This window comes from Narcine bancroftii, chromosome 10 (genome assembly GCF_036971445.1).
Source record: "Narcine bancroftii isolate sNarBan1 chromosome 10, sNarBan1.hap1, whole genome shotgun sequence".
NCBI classification, from domain to species: domain Eukaryota; kingdom Metazoa; phylum Chordata; class Chondrichthyes; order Torpediniformes; family Narcinidae; genus Narcine; species Narcine bancroftii.
This window is the reverse complement of record NC_091478.1, coordinates 75,040,375-75,063,428: the sequence shown is the minus strand read 5'-3', so window position 1 is coordinate 75,063,428 and position 23,054 is coordinate 75,040,375. Positions and strand designations below refer to the sequence as shown.

At 40.7% G+C, this 23,054-nt stretch overlaps 1 protein-coding gene across 7 annotated transcripts in view; it reads right to left on the bottom strand.

The window, feature by feature from the left end:
• The window catches only part of cpne2 (copine II), a 313,555-nt gene that overhangs the window by 178,022 nt on the left and 112,479 nt on the right, over positions 1–23,054 (bottom strand). For all 7 annotated transcript variants that reach the window (XM_069901373.1, XM_069901376.1, XM_069901375.1 and 4 more), the window contains exon 11: positions 2,142–2,275. In XM_069901373.1, the coding sequence (XP_069757474.1) occupies positions 2,142–2,275 (134 nt within the window). The remainder of the gene's footprint in view (positions 1–2,141; positions 2,276–23,054) is intronic.

The following is a 23,054-nucleotide window of genomic DNA, read 5'->3' as shown; positions in this document are numbered from 1 at the left end:
TGGCATCATGATCACTGGACCCAAAATGTTCCCCTATATATTATTTCTGTCATCTGTCCTGTCTCCCTAATAGGAGATCCAGTATTGCTTAATTTTAATTTTCCTGGGGAAAATACTGGAATATTTGCTCAATCAATAGATTTTTTAAATAGGTTAGTAATGGCAACAGGAACATTACAATGGCATTAAGGTTAAGTTATTGGTTTAGAAATTGGTATCTGCTCTATTGCTCCAGGATCACAAATCCCAGTAATTAAATTGATCTGGACCTGATGTAAAAGATATTCAATTTAGCAATGGTGACTATATTATCACATGTTGCAAAGACCTTTCTGAGTCACCAAGCATCTTGAAGGGAAGGGCATTTGCTGTCTTTACCTGGTTTGATCTCATATGACCCCAGAAACATCAATGTGGTCATCAAGATTTATTTACTTTTTTTAAATGGGAGGAGTTGAAAGAGAAAGAGGGCAAGAACAAGTTCAAGAAGAACATCTGCAGATGCTGGGGTTGAGTGCAATATACACAAACGTGTTGGAGAAACTCAGCAGGTCACACAGCGTCCATAAGAAGTAAAGGGTTACTAACGTTTCTGGCCTGGGCCATTTGTCAGGTAGAAGCAAAAATAGGCAGGTGTTGGAATAAAAAGGTGGGAGGGGCAACATCTGTACCTGCAGGAGTGTACCGCGGCCTACTACTGGGGGCAACCTCTGACCCTGCAGGCGTGTAAGGGGACAGGACAACACCTGGCCGGCTGTCAATCAGATGGCCTGAATGCATCAAGCCCCACCTGGATGGGTGTCAATCACCCTCCGGGATATAAGCCTGCACTGGCCTCCCGAAGCCTCACTCAGAGTTACTGCAGCTACAGCCAGCCTAGTTCTGTGGAAGTCTGTGGATTAAAGCCTGTTGTACAGTCTTTACCTTGTGTGTCTGATTCTGGTTAACAGCGCACCACAGAGGGGAAGGGGAGAAGTGGGTAGGAGGAGAGGAGAGGAGGGGGCAGGGAGAAGAGCACAGACTTACAGGTAACATGTCACAGGTGGATACAAATGGGAGGGTAGAAGAGCAAAAAAAGATGAGAAGTGATGGGGGAGGAAGGGAAGGTGGTGAGGACCTGGAGGACTCAGAGTGCAAGGGTAAGAACAAGTTACGCCATGTAGAGCAGTGTGTTGGTAAAGTTTTTAAAAAAAAATAACAGGGCTCTGGTCCAAACTGTGACTGACCATCCATGGCTGCCATCTGTCCTGTCAAGTTTGTTCACTGATACCAATGTGATCGACGACTAAGTGCCTCCTCCTTTCAGGACAATTTAACGGTGGTCAGAGAATGATGGGACTATTGCTGATACCCACATCCCGTGAACAAATTAAAGAGAAATCAAGACAAATACACAATGCCACCGATCACCCGAAGTCAAACTAAAGGACAGACTAGAAACAAAGGACTAGTCAACTCCTGATGCTATATTCCACTTAAATTAAAACCCACTAAAACTATTAAGGAAGCAATTTCAGAATGAGCAGAAGTAGATTTCTCATCTTCTAGAGGCCTACTCAGATTTAATAAATATTTAGTTTGCTTGTATACTCTGGGGGGTAAAACGGCTCTCCTATGTTAAGGTTCTGAGAAATTGAAACAAGGGAAAAAAACAGGTACCTGCTGGGTTTTTTTAAAAAAAAGTATTGGAGGGAAGAATTTCACTCTGTCAAGGCCCAAATCTGTAAACTCAGAACAGCAATTTGCAAGACCTGGAATTATTCATTGAATAACTCAAAATAGCAACAAAAAAAAAATTCAAAAATCACTTCCAAGTCTATTATTCTGTTGAAGTGATTGGAATTGAATATTAATCATTGGGTAAAGCTTTGAGTGGATTGACTGTATTCCATGTCCTGAATATTGGAAGCCACATAAATTGAGGAGTGTTTTATGCCTGAATTATGCTGCTTTATTGAAGTGTTAAACTTGACGCTAATGGAGTGAACAGGAATTACTCCAGTACTCTGCCTTGACAAGAGCTCTTACGATAGTTGGAAAAAGCTCTCTGAAACTGTCAATGCTTGCAACTGATGTATGCCGAATTTTCAAACCCTTTCCATACACTTCCTTCGCTAATAACAAACACATGGTGCACTCACGAGTCATAATCCTGGATGATCTGTCCCACTGCCCAAATGGCAGCAAGGTACTCATTCGATTCCATGGAGTTGATGTGATGCAGGGAGCTGGCATCCCGAGGACTTCCATTGGATGCTGTGAAGTCGATGCCAACCTGAAGAGAAAGCACAAAAGAAATGTTATGAGCAAGAGAAAACCAATTCAAATAGCATATTTCAAACTAATTGGTGCACAGGGTTGACCTGTACCACTGACAAGGATGCCAAGGGAGACAGTAGTACAGTCCAAACCCTCATACATCCAGCTCATGCCCTGCTTAATGCACCAGTATGGAAGGGCATACACACCATCCTCCATCACTTTGAAACCATGCAGTTCAACTTTTAAGCTGGTGCACCAAGTATAGGTGTATGCTGCTGTTTAAGACTTTGTGGCTCTTAATTATGCCATGTTTTCATAGAGGATTAAATGAATTAATCCGATTAACTTAAAAATGATGAGGTTTTTAAACGTGCGGGGCATCTGTTATACACGAAGAATAATTGTTTCACTATCGTTTAACCTGAAATAATGCTGGCTGATGCTGCATTATAAAACAATGCCATGGCCCTCCTCCTGATTCAGAGGGGTCTGATTTCACTGGGCACCCAGCTGCACTCAAGTACATTTATTTTGTGAGCCTACATGTAGTACATCAGCAGGCATTTTTGAATCTGATAATGTCTTCACACCGGTCCCTGAATAACAATTGTCATCTTCTTCTCTCCATCTCAATTATCCCTTCAGATTTTTAACTGTTCTGAGGAGTTGGATTCTCATGAATTGGATTCTCTAGCCTTAAAATGTGTGCTACATTCAAGCACCAAATTATAGAATATCAGAATATACTGCCTTATTAAAAAAATAGTGTTACTTTGTATAAAAATTGGACCTGAATTCCAGTTTCTATCTGTCATTCTTTAAAAATACTGCCTTTATATTAACAAGGGAGCCGCTGTGTGAGAGCAGTGCTTAAACTACAATAATCAGGTGCAAATTTGAAAGGGTTATAATTTGTTTCTGCAAAGAGTAGTTCACGGACAAGTTTCTCTTGTGTCTTGGTGTGAGCTTGCAGGCGCCTCAGATTGAAGAGACTGCCATCCGTGCGGTACCAGATGTAAACAGCGTCTTCATTGTTGGGGTCTTTCATGGCTTGGTTCAGCATCATGCTGAAGAAACTTGTCCGTGAACTACTCTTTGCAGACGATGCCACTTTAGTTGCCCATTCAGAGCCAGCTCTTCAGCGTTTGACGTCCTGCTTTGCGGAAACTGCCAAAATGTTTGGCCTGGAAGTCAGCCGGAAGAAAACTGAGGTCCTCCATCAGCCAGCTCCCCACCATGATTACCAGCCTCCCCACATCTCCATCGGGCACACAAAACTCAAAACGGTCAACCAGTTTACCTATCTCGGCTGCACCATTTCATCAGATGCAAGGATCGACAATGAGATAGACAACAGACTCGCCAAGGCAAATAGCGCCTTTGGAAGACTACACAAAAGAGTCTGGAAAAACAACCAACTGAAAAACCTCACAAAGATAAGCGTATACAGAGCCGTTGTCATACCCACACTCCTGTTCGGCTCCGAATCATGGGTCCTCTACCGGCACCACCTACGGCTCCTAGAACGCTTCCACCAGCGTTGTCTCCGCTCCATCCTCAACATCCATTGGAGCGCTTACATCCCTAACGTCGAAGTACTTGAGATGGCAGAGGTCGACAGCATCGAGTCCACGCTGCTGAAGATCCAGCTGCGCTGGATGGGTCACGTCTCCAGAATGGAGGACCATCGCCTTCCCAAGATCGTGTTATATGGCGAGCTCTCCACTGGCCACCGTGACAGAGGTGCACCAAAGAAAAGGTACAAGGACTGCCTAAAGAAATCTCTTGGTGCCTGCCACATTGACCACCGCCAGTGGGCTGATAACGCCTCAAACCGTGCATCTTGGCGCCTCACAGTTTGGCGGGCAGCAACATCCTTTGAAGAAGACCGCAGAGCCCACCTCACTGACAAAAGGCAAAGGAGGAAAAACCCAACACCCAACCCCAACCAACCAATTTTCCCCTGCAACCGCTGCAATCGTGTCTGCCTGTCCTGCATCGGACTTGTCAGCCACAAACGAGCCTGCAGCTGACGTGGACTTTTTACCCCCTCCATAAATCTTCGTCCGCGAAGCCAAGCCAAAGAAAAGATAATTTGTTTATGGTTTATCAGCCTAAATATTGGACTCTGTGTTACCATATGTTGGGTAGCGTCAGATCTGAACTGGCTTTTCTGGTCACATCTACACCTATTGGTTGTAGGTTGGTTCAGGGTGGCCATCTGCAACACACTTATTTTGGCCTCATTTATGATATCAAATCTCCAGGAAACAGGAGGTAAATCAACAGTCTTTATTGGGATAAGTTAAGGTTGCCACCAGAAACACTCTTTACCAAGCCGAACACCGAACCTAATTGGAGTGCTCCTTGTTACGATGTCAGAGTGCCATTCACCACCCTAACATCCATTCGCCCCTCTCCCCTGTACTTCTGGAGGGTCCAACACCCCACTGCTGACCTTACTCTACTCGTATCTACCACAGGGCTCAGTTTGCCTCCCCGACAAGCCAGCTGCATCCTGAGAATGAGGGCTTTCCCCACAAGAAACCCCTGCTATATTTCAGCCTGTTATCCAATACTACTATAAATGTTTGAGCCTAATATTACTGCCCCTATCAATTCAATCAATACGTGACACATTATAAACAGTAACTTAAACACTTGTTTGTAGTATTAACAAAGATGTACAGTTTTCCTGTTGATTCAATCTCACATTGGTTGGGCATGGAGTTAATCACACTTCCTGGCTGTCACATAATTGATTTAACAACAACAAATCAAAATGTTCTGACAAAGAACATGCAAAATGCGATTTTACAAAAGTCAATAAAGAGTATATTTTCACTCAAGCTTTCATGTACCATAAAGTTTCATTTTATGCTGATGATGTTATACATCTCACATCCAGAATTATCTATACCTGCTATGTTAAAATTATTATCAGTAGTATTTGTTGAGGTTACAAGCTTAATTTGCACAAAAGGGAACTTTTTCCTTTTGAATGGTTCTGTTCCTATCTATGTTAATATTCCATTTAAAGTAGTGAGGGAATCTTTCACCCGTACAGGGGTTAAAGTTACTAAGATATTTAAAGATCTTTTCAAAGAAAACTTCTAGACAGATGAAAAGTCTAAATTGTCCCCCTCAATATGTCTCTTGTTGGTAGAATTAATGTCATTAAAATGAATGTTCTGCCTAAATTTTTATATTTATTTCAGGCAATTCCAATTTTTCTACTAAAGAAATGTTTTGACTCGTTTGAATCTATTATCTCTTTGTATGTTTGGAACAACAAGAGTCCAAGGTTGAATAAATCTAATTTAGAAACATCAAAAATAGATGGAGGCTTTGCTTTGCCTAACCTGAGACATTATTATGGGACTATTAATATTAAATATATTATTCATTACATAGATCAAATGGACAGCCCAGGATGGACATCCATGGAGCTTTCATGGAGCTAGAAGGTTTTAACAAATTTGCTCGGGCTACACGACTTGGTGTTTCCCTTCTGTTTTCTTTGATAAAGGAGAATATATTAATAGGCAGTTTGGCCGTCAAAAATTTGTTATGTATTTGGTTTCAATTCAGGCGATGTTTTAAACTGAAAAACTTTTCTTTATCTGCCCGATTGTTCATAATTTCATTTTCCCTCCATCTTGCCTTGACCTTGTTTTTATAAATGGATAGAAAGGGTATCTCTTCATTCTTTGACTTATTTGTAGACAGCTGTTTTATGACCTTTGAGCATTTGTCACATAAATTTAATCTCTCTACTTTCCATTTTTTTTAGATATTTACAGGTTAGAGATTCTCTGAGGAACTAAGTTACTATTTTTCCGTTCTCCCATGATAGTAATTTTATTGTTTTTTTTGGTTAAATCCTTGTTTAAAAGGTTCAATAGGGTTCATTTATGAATTAATTTCTAAAATACATTATGTTTCTATGAATGAAATTAAGAGTGCTTGGGAGAGCAACTTTCAAACTATTCTTTCCAAGGATATATGGACCATGTGTTTAAAATTGGCCCATTTCTCTTCCGTTTGTGCACGTTATTCACTTATTCAATTCAAGATAGTACATAGAGCACATTTATCCTAAGATAAATTAGCTAAGATTTTTCCTGCTATCAATCCTGTAGGTACAGATGCCGTAATGGGATTTCTTCCTTATTTCAGATGTTTTGGTCCTATTCAGCATTAGATCACTATTGGAAGGAAATTCTTAATACATTTTCCCTTATTTTTCTCGGTTACTATTCAACCTCATTCCATTACAGCTTTATTTGGGGCAGTGATAAGGAACAGTTGATAATCGGGGTCAGATTTTCCATGTGATAGCTTTTGCCACTTTAATGGCTAGAAGATGTATTTTGCTCAGATGGAAGGACTCTATCCCTTCCAGTTATGCTCATTGGACGATCCAAACCTCATCATGCTTGAACCTCAAGAAGATTAGACGTAATGTTTTGAAAACTGAAGTTTAATAAAATGTGGCACACTTTTATAGAATAATAGTGGTTGACTGTTTTGTATATAACATATGAAGCGTTTGTAGTCTCTTCCTGAATTTATTTTTTTACATATCATTACTGTTACTCTTTAGGTAGTTTAAGGTGTCCCAGCAGATTTTTCTCTATTTTTTTAAGTTTAGGGGACATAGATTTAGGATTGTTAGTTAGTTTTTTTCCTTTTGGTTTTTTTTTTCCCTGCAGGAACAAGAGATCTAATTTTGAATTCTGTCTGTTTGTTTATCATTAGTTGAGATGTTCATTTTTATTCTAGGATACATTATAATTACTTTGTATCTGTACAGTATATTTTTCTTGATCCTACACTTTGTTGTGTTTTATATTATATATATATATAAATATATATATATATATTAAAAAAAAAAATATATATATAAATAATAACAAAAATTTCAATTAAAATATTATTTAAAAGCTTTCATGTACCATCCTGCACATTCCTGGATTTAGACCCCTCACACTGGCTGAGCCCCAAATAGAGTCTCACTGAAGCCTGAGCTATTTGGACTTGGTCTTTCTGTACAAGATCCAGTTCCTCCTGATCATCTTTGGTCCACACAAATCAGGGGAAAACTTGCATCTAGTCATTTTGCCTACGAACAAATAGACTAAATCCTTCCCTTCAGAATATGATAAATATTAACAAAGCACATTGCTTGTGCAACCTTCAACTTGCAGTCAAGTTCAAAAGTGTAGAAGTTGACAATCCTCAAAAGGTATCAGGACAGGAGGTCAATTATTCAAGCATGGGATTCAGTGATTACTCCAACCAGGAAGCTATGGATTTATTTTGTACTGTTAAGTGCCTGCGGCTCCAGTTGTTCCTCAGAGATCCCACACTCTGGAATACTTCCAGTGCTTAATGTCTATTTTAAATAAAGCCCAATCAGCTTCAATTGCAGCTTGATGCAAAACAATCCACCCTGAATGAAAAATTTATTCAAATTACCTCATTCACATTGCTATTAACTCTCCGGTACAGCAATTCAAGCGCTTTGTCAATTCTGCTCTCCTCCAGCACAATTCCAGGCTGCTTGTCCCTCACTTTTTTCTACATCCCAAACCTACTTTATTCATAACATATACAGGAAATAGGATTGGGACACGTATTTCTCTCCATCAATGCAATACATCATTTCAAGATGAGTCAACCCTCCTGAACAATGCACCCATGAAGTGTCAGAGGTTATCACACAGAGAGCTCCCCTCTCTACTTCAGTACACACTCCTGCACTTTTCAATGTGCCAGTTGGTAGCAACTGCTGAGAGATATGTCCTTACGGTACAAGACCAAGTTTCTGACAGACCAGAGTACATCTTTCTCCGTTTTGAAGATATTCCTGCAGTGGTCAGTGCTCGTGTCAAGATGTGTCCCCATAACCAGCCTTAGTTGCTCGAGGTGAAACTCAGCAAGGATCATAGCATCCCTTTATAGAACTTCATGTCAGCCGACAAGAAGTGGAACAATTGCCTTATCTCCACCACAGTCACATAATGGGCAGTGAGGTCCCAAATATTGATAAAGGATGTGACCAGAGGGCCTTTCACACTTCCACCTGAATGAAATCTGTGCCCTTTTCTGCAGAATTCCTGCACAAAATCTATCTGCCGCTTCACTGGCTCATCTGATTTAAGACATCTTTGGAAGCAACCTCTTTGACCAAGTGTTTGCCCACCATTCCTAATATCTCTTCCCAATGGCTCAATGCGGTTCTCGACTGATACCATCCATGTGAAACATTCCGCTGCCTTTCACTACTTTGTAAATTAAAGCCGTCACTGTTAAAAGGGAGATTCATATATTCAAATTTAGTGGTTTCTTCTGCTGAAGAAATGCCTCTCGTACTGGGTTATACAAAGTAAGCACGGATAAACATATAACAAAATAGTAGAGGTGATTATCCAAGTGCTATTGTGGTAAAATACAGCAAATATCAGTTGTCAAGGCAACAAGTCACAGATGAAAGAATCGGAGCTTCCAATCAATTCCATGAAACTAAGATAAAAGAAAGTCTTGAGACTGTCTCAGAAAAAGCACAATGCATTTTTGCTTGCATACAAGAAGCTAGGTTTAGAAATTCATTTGTGTAGAAACCTGTAATAAAGAAGAAGACGCTGCAGAATAGCTGGTGCTATTTTTATTGATTGATGAAGCTTGGCTATAATTCAGAGATATGGATCTTCTTCCTGCCAGACTGAAGAGCCTTCATTTTCAGTGGAGTCAAAATATTAACATGGGGATGAGAACAGCATCTCAGCTTGGAAGCTCTATTTCAATAGAAGAACAGCCTTCTCCACCTCCAGAGTTAACCTTGCTCTAATTAAGCATCCATCGAATGGCACAGGAGGCCTGATGGTGTGGTTTTTTTCAAAAAATAATTTTTTATTTTTCATACTGTGAACTGCATCAATCAAAATATATACAAACGTTTCTCATTAAATAAACAGTGACATTTTCTCCCTTCCCACCCCACCACCTTCCCTCCCCCTTTCCCACCCCCCTCCAAAACCAACATATACAATACAATAAAAACCATTAAACAACGTCATCACACAATGAAAATAAACAAGAAAAATGTGTCATCTACTTTTACACAATGGATCAAGTCGTTTTGTCTTCTTATCATTTTAGGGGGGGTGGAGGTCTGAGGCAAGCCCTCTCTGTTATGTTCTATGTATGGTTCCCAAATTTGTTCAAATAATGTGACTTTATTTTTTAAATTATGTTATTTTTTTCCAATGGAATACATTTATTCATTTCAATATACCATTGCTGTATTCGCAGGCTCTCTTCCATTTTCCAAGTTGACATTATACATTGTTTTGCTACTGCTAAGCCTATTATAATAAATCTTTTTTGCGTTTTATCCAATTTGAGGCCTAATTCCTTACTTCTTATATTACTTAGAAGAAAGATCTCTGGATTTATTGGTATGTTGCTTTTTGTGGTTTTATTTATTATCTGATTTAGATCTTCCCAAAATATTTTCACTTTTTCACATGCCCAAATTGCATGTACTTTTGTTCACATTTCCTTTTTACAGCAAAAACATCTATCTGATACTGTTGGATCCCATTTTTTTAAACTTTTGGGCGTGATATATAACCTGTTTAACTAATTATACTGTATCATGCTGTAATGGAGGATTAAAACCATGTACTCAGATGCTTTTTGCTTATGTGGAACTGACGACACTGGGTCCACACGCAGGTCACCTAACTTTCAGAACTAGCAGATGTAATTAAACTCAGCCATGGGGACTTATCTGAAGATACACTTTGAAATGGAATTCCACTGTGAGGCCCAGGGAAAGCAGTTGTCAAATGCAACACTCTGAAATTGACGAATTGGTCACAACCTGTCTTGCTCGAGAAGTTTTAATAAGTCTTTGTATCTACGAGATAAACCAGGAAATTATAACATCCTGGTTCCATAATAATTAATCTTCTAAATTGTAGAATGTAATGTTCAGTTTTGATTTTGACTGACAAATATTAGAAGGAGTAGGCGCATGATTAATTGTTTTTGGGGTATATAAGCCTGTGGTCCTGCTGCTGAAGTTTAGACTCTCCGAGGGGTGGGAACACCCCTTGTCAAGAAGGAAGAACAGCCAGAGTCCGAGCAACGTCCCAGTCGGGGGAGGTGGAGAAGCTGCTACCAGCGCCCTGACAACCTACTACAAGTGTGCAGTCGTTGCCTCGCTTCGGCAGTTGGGACCAGTCCAAGCGTTGATAAGTATAGTTGGGAAGGGCTTGCATATTGTAGTGTGAAATCAGCTTTTGAATTAGTAATAAACATTTGTATAAACTGAACTGCTCTCGGTGTGTGTGTCTATTTTCTTTCGGTAGCTCAAACACTGTGACCAATCTAAAATGAACAAAATGAGAGGTATAAGTTTACCCAAGACACATGCGTAACCTTGTGTTTATTATATTCTTCATAGTTCCAGAGCATAACTTTTCCCATGTTTCATTTTTTATCTTTATGTTTAAATCCTTTTCCCACTTTTGTTTGGGTTTATAGCTTATTTCATCCTTTCCTTATCTTGCAGCTTAATGTACATGTTCGTTATAAATCTTTTAATTATCATCATGTCTGTAATCAAAGCTGCTTTCTTCTGGTAATCTCAGTCTGTTTTCCAATTTATCCTTTAAATAAGCTTTCAGTTGATGATATGCAAACATTGTACCATGAGTTATTCCATATTTGTACTTCAACTGTTCAAATGTTAATAAATTATTTCCCAACAAACAATTTTCTATTCTTTTAATTCCTTTTCTCTCCCATTCTCTAAAGGAAAGGTTATCTATTGTAAAAGGGATTAACGGTTTTTGCATCAATAGTAATTTTGGTAGTTGGTAATTCATATTTTTCCTTTCTAAGTGAATCTTCTTCCATATATTGAGTAAATCATGCAGTACTGGTGAGCTTTTTTATTGTACCAGCTTTTCATCCCATTTATAAAACATATGTTCCGGTGCCTTCTCCCCTATTTTATCTAGTTGTGTCTTAGTCCAGTCTAGTTTTTCCCTTGTCTGGTAAAAATCTGATAAATACCTTAATTGTGCTGCTCTATAATAATTTTTAAAGTTTGGTAACTGCAAACCACCTTGTTTGTACCATTCTGTTAATTTATCTAACGCTATCCTCGGTTTTCCCCCCTTTCCACAAGAATTTCCTTATTATTCTCTTTAGTTCATTAAATAATTTCTCTGTTAAGGGAATTAGTATCGATTAAAATAAGTATTGTATCCTTGGGAACACATTCATTTTAATGCAATTTACTCTCCCTATCAACATTAGTGGTAATTCTTTCCAATGTTCTACGTCTTCCTGCAATTTCTTTATTAGTGGCTGATAATTTACTTTGTACAGGTGGCTTAAGTTTTGTCTAACATAATACCTTGGTATCGGATTGCTTGTGTTTGCCATTAAAATGGTGATTCTTTTTAAAATTCTGTATAATCTGCATTACTCATTGGCATAGCTTCACTTTTATTCATGTTGACCCCGATATTTCTCCATACTCCTTCAATTTCTTATGCAATACTTTTATTGATTTTTCTGGTTCTGTTAAGTATACTATGATGTCATTTGCAAATAAACTGATTTTATACTTCCTCTCCTTTATTTTTATCTCTTTTATTTTATTTTCTGTTCTTATCAGTTCTTCCAATGGTTCTATCACTAAAGCGAACAGTGAGGGAGTTAATGGACATCCCTGCCTAGTTGACCTACTTAATTTAAATTGGTTCAATACACATCCATTTACTGTTACCTTCGCCAATAGTCCATTATATAATGCTTTAATCCATTTAATAGATTTTTCTGGTAGATTGAACCTCTGTAATACTTCGAATAAATAATACCATTCTACTCTGTCAAAGGCTTTTTCTGCATCTAAAGCAACAGCCACTGTTAGCTTCTTATTTCTTTGAACTGCATGAATTAGATTAATAAATTTACAGACATTATCCACTATTCGTCTTTTAATAAATCCAGTTTGATCTTGTTTTACTATTTTTGGTACACAATCGGCCAGTCAGTTTGCTAATAATTTTGCTATTATCTTATAATCTGAATTAAGTAGAGGTATTGGTCTATACGATGCTGGTGTTAGTGGATCTTCCCTGTTTTTGGTATTACTGTAATTATTGCTGTCTTACATGAATCTGGCAAGTTTTGTGTTTCTTCTATCTGGTTCATTACTTCCAGGAGAAAAGGAATTAATACCTCTTTAAATGTTTTATAGAATTCTATTGGGAATCCATCCTCTCCAGGGATTTTATTGTTTGGCAATTTTTTAATATATCCTGTACTTACTCTATTTCAAATGGTTTTATCGGTTTGTTTTGTTCCTCCTCTTGCAATTTCAGCAGTTCAATTTTAGCTAAAAACTCTTCTACTTTATCATCTTTCCCCCTCATTCTTAGTTTGGTATAATTGTTCATAAAATTCCTTAAAGTTCTCATTAATATCCATTGGATTATATGTAATTTGTTTGTCCTTTTTCTTGATGCCAATACAGTTCTTTTAGCTTGTTCTGTTTTAAGTTGCTAGGCTAATATTTTATGTGTTTTTTCTCCTAGCTCATAATAATTTTGCTTTATTTTCATTATGTTCTTCTCCACCTTATACGTTATTTTATTGTTTTGTCCGCCAATTCTCCCCTTTTTGTTATATCATTCCTTTTTACTAGTTCCTTTTCTGTACTTACTATTTCCCTTTCCAACTGCTCTATTTCTCGATTGTAGTCCTTTTTCATCTTAGTTACATAACATTATCTGCCCTCTTATGAAGGCTTTCATTGCATCCCATAATATAAATTTGTCTTTCACTGATTTCGTATTTATTTCAAAATATGTTTTAATTTGGCATTCAATAAACTCTCTAAATTCCTGCCTTTTAAGTAGCATGGAGTTTAACCTCCATCTATATGTTCTTGGTGGGATGTCCCCCAGTTCTATTGCTAATAACAGGGGTGAATGATCAGATAGAAAAACTGAATATAAAGCTAGATTGCTAACTCTCCCTTGAATATGGGCCGACAACAAAAACATATCAATTCTTGAGTATGTTTTATGCCTACTTGAATAATATGAGTATTCCTTCTCTCTTGGGTGCTGCCTCCTCCATATATCCATAAGTTTAATTTCCTGCATTGATTTAACCATAAATTTGGCCACTTTATTCTTTTTGCTAGTCTTTTGTCCAGTTTTATCCAACATTGAATCGAAATTGAGGTTTAAATCCCCTCCTATCAATATATTTCCTTGTGTATCTACAATCTTCAAAAAAATATCTTGTGTAAACTTTTGATCCTCTTCATTAGGTGCATATATATTGAGCAAATTTCAAAATTCTGAATATACTTGACACTATATCATTACATACCTCCCTGCTGGATCTATTATTTCCTCCTCTATTTTGATTGGGTCATTTTTATTAATTAATATAGCTACATCTCTAGCTTTTGAATTATAAGATGCTGCCGCTATGTTCCCTACCCAGTCTCTCTTTAATTTGTTATGTTCCACTTCAGTTGGATGCATTTCCTCCACAAATGCTATATCTATTTTTTAATTTTTTTCAGTAAATTTAATAGCTTTTTCCTTTTAATTTGTTTATGTATTTCATTAATATTTATAGTCATATAGTTCAACATGGCCATCTCATATCCTGTTTACCCCTTATTTCTGCTTCATCATCACCACCATCCCCCCTTTCCCCATTTTCATCTCTCAGTTTATTAAAACATAAAATACTCCAACAACTTCCACATCCAATATTCCCTTAACCCCAAATATCCTCCCCTTCTGAGTTGCCCCTTATCCTTCACCGGGCAACCACAACTCCCCTTTCCATTTGGATTGCGAACCTGCTCACAAGCGTCAACTGATTTCTCAGTGACGGTTATTCTCTCCTCCCCAACCCCCCCAGAAAACATTTATTTTACACATATAACATTCTTCCTTTTTTTTCCTTATTTCCTTTCTTCTCTTCTCTTTCCCTTCTTTAGTTCTTTATTTATACATTGTTTTTACATCTTTATATATGTTTTATCACCATTCTTCATTCTTGTTACATCTCTTTATCTCTCCTTCTGTCCTGCAGGTGTTCTGCAAATTCTTGTGCTTCCTCCGGATCTGAGAACAGTCTGTTTTGCTCCCCAGGGATAAATATTTTAAGCACAGCTGAATGTCTTAACATAAATTTATAACCTTTTTTCCATAGGATTGATTTTGCTGTATTAAACTCCTTCCTCTTCTTTAAGAGTTCAAAACTTATGTCTGGGTAAAAAAATATTTTTTGTCCCTTGTATTCCAATGGTTTATTGTCTTCTCTAACTTAATTCCTTGCCCACTCCAGTATATTTTCTCTTGTCGTATATCTCAAAATTTTACTAAAATGTATCTTGGTTTTTGATGTGTCTGTGGTTTCGGAGCTAGTGTTCTGTGTGCCCTTTCTATTTCCATTCTTTTCTGCATTTCTGTCATTCCCAGGATCTTTGGGATCCATTTTTTTTATAAATTCCTTCATATCTGTGTCTTCTTCATCTTCCTTTAGGCCCACTATTTTTATGTTGTTTCGCCTATTATAATTTTCCAACATATTAATTTTCTGAGCTAACAACTCTTGTCTCTCTAATTTTTTTTATCACTTTCTTCCAATTTCCCTCTTAAGTCATTTACTTCCATTTCTACAGCCGTTTCTCATTCTTCCACATTTTCTACTCTTTTCCCTATTTGTCATGACTAGCTCTAACTTTGCAGTTTATCTTCTGTTCTTTTTATTTTTCTTTTAATTGCAATAAATTCTAATGACAACCATTCTTTTAATGCTCTCATTTGTTCTTGGAAAAAAAGCTTTATCTATATTCTGTCCATCTGTTTTACCTTCTATTTCTCTGTGAAGATCTTGGTCTTCTTCTGTGTCTGTACCTGTGTTTTTGTGTCTTCTTCTCTTCCTTGTATCTGTGTCTCTTCTGACTTTCCTGATGAGTTGCTAGTCTCACTTTGTCAGGCCTCTTCTTGCTTGGCCTCTTGCTGTTGGTCCTCTTCTTCTGAGCTGCTCATCTGAGCCTCCTGCTGCTGCTCTTCTTTCCTTTCACTCCCTTTCCTGTCACTTTCCTCTTCTTCTAGCTGAGAGCTCTGGTGTCGGTCGTCCCTCAGCTGGTCGCGCTGTGGTTGCCCGCTCCTTGGCTGAGCAATCTTCCCATCGGTATTCTCCTTCTCCTTAGTTTGGGCACTTTAGTTTAGCTCAGAGAGCCATTTTTGCAGTCAGTGGTCGGGGGGGTCGCAAGTCTGCGGGGCCGTCACCAACCTCAGAGATCAGGTGCTCTTCTCCACCATGGCTCCCTGTTTCTTCGTGCAGGTGAGGCCTTCTCCTTTCTTTTCCGGCGTCTTTTCTTCTTTTTTTCCCTCCGTTGTTTTTACTTTTTCCTTCTCGGGTGCCATTCTCTTTCTTTTCTCTACAACTTTATCTTTTATTTCTTATATTTTGTATTTATTAAACTTGTCTTTTCTTCACTTTATTTCTTCTTTTCTGGAGAGGGCTGGTATTACCCTACCAGCCACTACTCTATCTCGTGACTCCTCCCACCTGATGGTGTGATTGTAGTGAAAGCAATCCTGAGCAATGCCATGGCTTCAGCACCACTGGGTTGGGCACGGCATGGCACCCATATGCCTCATATTGCTGTTGAGAAAGTGTGACCTGAAATCGGAAGCACCAGCGAGGTACCAGATCCAAGGAAGTTCTCTGATCCAGCTTACAACGGATAAGTTCAGGGCTGTGTCGCATGCCAGACTTATTTACAGATGAGACAAGTGTGAGGAGGATGGAGAGTTGGGAAACTTGCCTCAGGTGGTGCATTAAATCAGTTTGGTGATGTGGGTACTCAGGTAATGCATTCCCCACAGGCTGCTTCGGAACATCATCAGTAGCCATGATAATTCAGGAGTGAACAGACCCCTGTTTCCATTTCTGAAATGGTTTACTTCTACAACTGTCTTGTATTTAATAACTCACTGAAGGTCTCCAACCTTCACATAAAATGTCTTTTCCTGTGAGGATCTCCACTCTTCAGTGTAAACCACGAGGTGCAGATCACCCTGACTCCTCTGGTCAGGGCAGGAAACTTTCTGCATTCCTCACTTGCTTGGGAATTGGGTGTAGAATCAGAAAGGAGGTAACAAAAGTATTCCAAAGATGATTATGATAGTCTCTTCACAGTTACAGTGTCTGGATAAAGGCCTCCCACCAATGAAATCTGCACTACCAGGCATCTAGTCACACATTCATTAAACAGTAATCCTATTTTATTCTCCCTGCAGTCCTCTCAACTCTTCCCTGATTCTACCACGTATCTGTGTACTAGAGATAATTTATAATGTCCAAGTAACTTAGCAATGACCTGTTGGAGGAAAAGGGGGCAACCAGGAGAAACCCGCACGGTCAGAGGGAGGTCACTGATAGTCTACATCTGTACCACGTTTTTCGCATGGTGGGTCTGACAAGCATCCTGGCCTCTCCTACTAGCTAGGACTTGCACATCCCTATGAAGGAACATGGCAGCTATCACCGTCTCCCTCTTCCCCATAATGATGAGGGAGCAGAATTAGACAACTTGGCACTCGAGTCTGCTCTGCCATTCGATTTATAGCCGGTCATATTCCTCTCAACCCCATTCTCCTGCTTTCTTCCCCATAACCTTGAACAACCTTACCAATCAAGAACCTATCAATCTCTGTTTTAAATGTACTCAGTGATTCACCACCCTCTGGCTGAAGAAATCTCTCTTCACCTCTGTTACAAAGGGATGATTTTTTTTACTCTGAGGCTATGCCCTTTGGTCCCGGACTCTCCCATTACTGGAGTGAAACACAAAAGTCTGCAGATGCTGTGATTGTAGCAAACACAGAAATGCTAGAGGAACTTAGCAGGCCTTGCAGCATTCATGGGAAGTAAAACTATAATGCATAACCTGCATTTTGAGCTGGAGTCCTTCAAGGTTTCACAAAGAGCAGGCAGGTGTCCGAATAAATGAAGTGGCAGGGGAAACAATACACACCAACAGACAATAGGAGATAATTAAATATGGAAAGGCAGATAGGAGAGAGGAAAGGTGTGAATTGATAAGGGCTGGCTCTGTAAATGGGGCAAAGGAGACGGAAGGGGGGGGGGAGAGAGAGAGGGGGAAAAAGGAAACCTAGGGGTAGATGGGGCAACTGAACTGGAAAAGTCAATGCCATCTGGTTGGAGGATGTTTAGGTGGAGTTGAGGGGGCTGCTCTCCCAACCTGGCAGATCCTGAGACTATGGACAGGACCTTTCACCAGGGAATGGGTCTGCAAATTGAAATGGGTGCCCACTGGGAGATCCATGCCATTGCAATGGGCAGAGCTGAAGTGTTCTCCCAGTCTACGCCCAATGTAGAGGAGACCACAGCAGGAGCACCAGATGCATTAGATGACCCCTGGAGATTCACAAGTGAAATGCTGCTTCACTGGGAAGGACTGTTTGGAGCCCTGAATGGTGGTGAGGGAGGTGGTGTGGGTGTAGGTGAAGCATCTCCTGCAGTCACAGGAGTTGGTGCCAAGAGTGTGATTAGTGGGAAGAGATGAGTGAAGGAGGAATTTGTGACAGGCGGAGGGCACAGAGGACGGGAAATGGTGGAATCATGTCGGGAGTTGTTGCCTCTTTCACCCTCACCATAGTTGAACCTAACTGCGTTCCTGAAGAGACCCACCAGAGAAACCAAACCTGGCATGGTCCTCTCCTGCTCCCTTGGTCCTGTAAGCCCATTGAGTTGCAATGCCAGGATGTTCCAGGAGACGGCAAAATGAAGGAGAGTGAGAGAGCCCTTTATCAGCAAATGGGTGCAATTAGAAGGTTAAAAAATTATTTTGATGTAATCAACAGTGCACTAAAGAACAGGAGGGATAAAAAAACAGAGCAGCCAAAGTGATGCAGGAGCATTCTAACCTTGAGTGATGGGTATTTTGTTCCTGGATAAAAGAAACTTTGCCAGCAAAAATAAAATTTTAAGCAAGTATGTCCATTTTAATATCTCCATTCTGCCAAGTGATTTTGAGGTAACTGGAAACCATGACAGCAGAGACGGAAGGAAGCATTTATCTGGATTGCATGCTAAAATTACATCTCCAGTCAAGTGAATAATAAATAATAAACAAAATGTTGATCTTCAGAAGTAAATTAATTTCTGACTGAAAAGGGCAGAGAGCTCAACCGACTTCCTCCATATATATTTATTGTGATAGACCAGCAATTACCTGTGAACACAAAAAGGGTCATCACACCACCACCATCACTTCCAATGCAGCGTGTAAATATTTTACAATATATTGCTGAAGGGCGGATGGTTGGCCTAACGGTAAGCACAACACTTTTACAGCATGAGTGACTGGGACCTGGGATCGAATCCCATGCTGTCCATGGTGTCTGGATGGGTTCTCCCTGGGGGCTCCAGTTTCCTCCCACCTTTCGAAATTTACCAGGGGTTGTAGGCTAATTGGGTGGGACAGACTCATGGGCTGAAAGGTGTATGTCTAAATTTAAATTAAAAAAAAAATCATTTGTTTCTTGGTCAGGCACTTAAGGCCAGGCATGGATAAATATAAATTGTTTGATCAAGGTTAACCCATTTAAAAATGGTAGTGCTGCATGGGTGTGGACCAGGAAGTGTGGGGAGCAGAGAACAGTGTTGCTCTGCATCCAATCCTAATACAGGTGTCTCCATACAGGTTTTAAATGGCTTGTTCAAGGAGCTGACGGTGTTCTTAATTAAATTCCTGCAACCGTGGGGTCTGTGCCCAAGATGGCAGTGCCTGTACTCGGCAGCAGCCACCAGAAGTTGCAGACTCTGGAGGAAGCATCGAACAGGCACAGGGCACCAGAAAGGGATGCATTCCTCCCCCCACCGCCCCCCCCCCCAACCTGGCCCTATTGAGAAGCAGCAGCTGAGGAGAGAAACCTACAGGATGGTGAGGAAGGGCAGTGGACCAGTGAGGGGCTCACTGGCTGAAGGACCCTACAGGACAGTGTCCAGGGCAACTGATGGGACCCACACAGGCTGCGGGCAGCCTGGAATTTGCAGTTGAGGGACTATTGGAGGGTGCTGAGGGCAGGAAGGTCTTCTGAAGGGCACTAAGGCAATGAAGGCTTCCTGATTGTACTGGAGTTTTGGATCTGGAGCTCAGGTTACCAATGGATCTATGCAGTTGCAGGAGTTCTGGAAGCCAATCCACGAATACTCAGTGTCCTGAAGGGACTCCCTTTTGCTTCTCTTCCTCTCTTTCTATAGGGGGCGTCGAGGAAAACTAATGGCGACCCTGTCTGCCTTATGACAGGCAGAAGGAAATTTCATGTAATATTACATTTTCTGTATTATTACATGACAATAAAGGAATCTTGAATCTGAAACCTTAACTCGCTGCAGCTCACACATACCTAGTTGCAAGCTTCACAAAACATAAACAGCAATGCCAAGAGTGAAACACAAAAGTCTCCAGACACTTTGATTGTAATAAAAATAGAAATGTTTGACGACCTCAGCTGGTCTCGCAGTATCCAATAGGAGGTAAAGATACTCAACTGACGTATGAGAAAACAGAAGGCAGGCACCTGAATGAATAGGCTGGTGAGAAGGAATGAAAGAGCAGGGAGGGGAGAACAGAACAACAGATGAAAGGTGATAATTGGACATAGATAGGAGGACAGGAGAGGAAAGGTGAGAACTGATCAGGCGAAGGCGTGGTTCTGTGAATGTAGAGCATGAGGAAAGGAGAAATGGCGATACGTGATGGGGGCAGGGTGTGTACAAATGTAAACCAGAAAAGTTGATGTTAATGCCATCCGGTTGGAAGGTGCCCAGATGCAGGATGAAGCGTTGTTCCTCCAATTTGCAGGTGGTTTTAGTCTGGCAGTGCACAAGACCATGGACAGACATGTCGGCAAAGGAATGGCAACAGGGAATTGAAATGAGTTGTCGCAAGTAAATCCCCGGTATTACAGTGGACAGAGCCAAGGTGCTCAACAAAGTGATCACACAGTCTGCATCCAATCTCTCCGATGTAGAGGAGACCACGACGGGAGCACCGGATGCAGTTGATGACCCTTGCAGATTCACAAGCGAAACATTACTTCACTTGGAAGGACTGTTTGGGCCCCCGAATGGTGCTGAGGGAGGAGGTATGGGCATAAGTGTCGCACTTCCTGCAGTTACTAGGGTAGGTATTAAGGGGGAAAATTAGTGGGAAGGGAGGAGTGGATGAGGGAATCACAGATGGAGGCTCCCTGCAGAAGGTCGGGAGAGGAGAGGGTATGATATGTAGAAGGTGATGGAAATGATGGAGGAGGACATGTTGGATGGGGAGTGTGGGAGGTGAGGTCAAGGGTTAGGGTTAACAAAGGCATGTTGCTAACACAAAATGGGCAGCAAAAATAAAACTGGTTGCTATCATTACCTTCATTTTTTTTGTGCCATTCCACACTTATTTCACCCTCTCTGCAGCCTTATTACTCATTATATATAGGGGAGTTATTAAACAGCGTTTGTCCAGTAGGTAAGTGCACCACTCAAGGTAGCTGTGCCTAATTCCAGAAAGGGCCCTCAACTGATTTGTCAAAGGAGCTAATCACTTGCAACATGTTGAATTAGTCTCCAAGGCAGGACTCTGCACTGAATTACTATGCCATGAATTCTGCCAGACAGTGCCCTGTGTGCACACTTGACAAGGACTGGGTCAGCCAATGCCTTGGCGGGCAAGCTGACACACAAACAATCCTTCCGAGGTTCAAGTACAGAGGCTTGGGGTGACATGAGACCTCAGTGGAGGCCTGAAGTGAGCTCAGACCTGCAAGACAAGAGGCCAACAGAGCCCAACGACTCACACCGTCGTTTCTGAGCATGGGCAGCCTCCGAACCGTCCATTAGAAAGCATTCTCCAAGTGTACAGAGCTTTACAGGCAAATTTTGTGAGAGAACATTTTTCTTCTTTTGCATTGTTACCTTACATTTCTCCTCCATCCCTCTTAAGTGCCTGCTCCTCCCACTCTCTCCCTGCCCTGCCTCACCAGTCCTCTGTGCAGTTGGTTGAAAGGCCTGGGCTACAGCCCAACTCACAAATAGCTTAGGACCAGGTGTGGACCACTGGGCCTCCAGCCAGTAACTAGGACAAAGGCTGATCTGAATCTTAAAACCCTATTCTAGTCTACCCACATTGATATTTCACCCTATTTATCAATCGAATCACCCTCCAGCCTTGTGTTTTGTAGGGACGTCTGTTGAATTAATGCTGAATAAATAGCTTTCCACTGCTCCAAGTGGATGGACCGAAGTCACTTACTTGGCACCAGTAACACAGATTAAACCAGGTGTGCAGAGAGGATGGCCAATATTCCAGCTTCAGCTCTGGCAACAATGGGCAACATTTTTTCCCACCTGAAGGTGAGGAAGATTAGCCACTAAGAACGCAGAGGGGGTAATTTTTTTTTTGGGGGGGGAAGACAATGAAAAGTGATAATTCACAGCTTCGGAAGCAACAAACCAATGCCTGCGACCCCCAGAGAGTCTTGCTCGTAACAACTCACAGATTGCAACTGGTGCTATTAATTCAAATGTTTAGTGCTGCAAATTTCCAATTTATTTTACACTTGCCAACAACACGTGCACAAACCAGCACCAATTTTACTCTGCGCTTCAGTACTTCAGGAGAGAGCTTAGATTTAAATAAACTTTTCATGACTGCATTATAAATTCACAAGGAGCCAGGTCTAGAAAATGCACCTCAGGAAAGAATACCAGAAAATAGGAGCGAGTCCTTCAAGGCTGCTCCAGGGTTTTAACTTTAAAGATATGAACCTTTCCGGCCCATGAAACCTACAATGCCCAATTATACCCAATTACCACGTCAACCCTGTAAATTTTGGAGGGTGGAAGGAAACCGGAGAATCCTGACAAAAGTTTGTTTATTAACATCTTACTGTATATATACACACACAACACGTCCAAACAGTCTCTCAAGACCATGGTGCACACACAAAAGCACACAGGGTACGTAAAGGCCACATAAATAAATATTTGGGAAGATTTACACGGTTACAGGATGCTGTTCATCAGTCCTTACAGTCTGTGGGAAGAAGTTATCCCCTGGCCTGGCTAATCGTGCCACCCTGCATCAGCTTTGTGGCTCCCATACTGCACAACAATGCAGACAGACAGGATGCTAACAATTGAGCTCCTGTAAAAGCTGCGCTGCCAGACTAAGGCCACCCGCAAACTGGAGGAGCAACCCCTCATGTCCCGTCTGGGCACCCTCTGGCCAGGTGGCAGTGACATCGACTTCTCCAGTTTCAGATACCCACCCCTCCAATCCTTCACCGTCTCCTTTCCTCCAGCTCTCTGTCTCTTTCCTTTTCCCTCAGTCTCCTTTCATAGAGACAAACACAAACCCCCTCCCCAATCAATTCTCACCTTTCCTCTCTCCGGTTATTCTATCATCTCCCATTAACACCTTTTGTCTGTTACTCTGTACTCCTCCCCCCTGCTCTTTCTTCTTTTCTCCCCTGCCTTTTCATTCAGGCACCTCCCTGATTTTTTTACTCATACCTTCAGGAAGGACTTGGGGCCAAAACATCAGTAATATATCTTTTCTCCCTCTGGATGCTGACAGACCTGCTGAGTTCCTCCAGCATTTGTGTTTTTTCTGTAACAGGTTGTCAAGATGGGGATTGGAA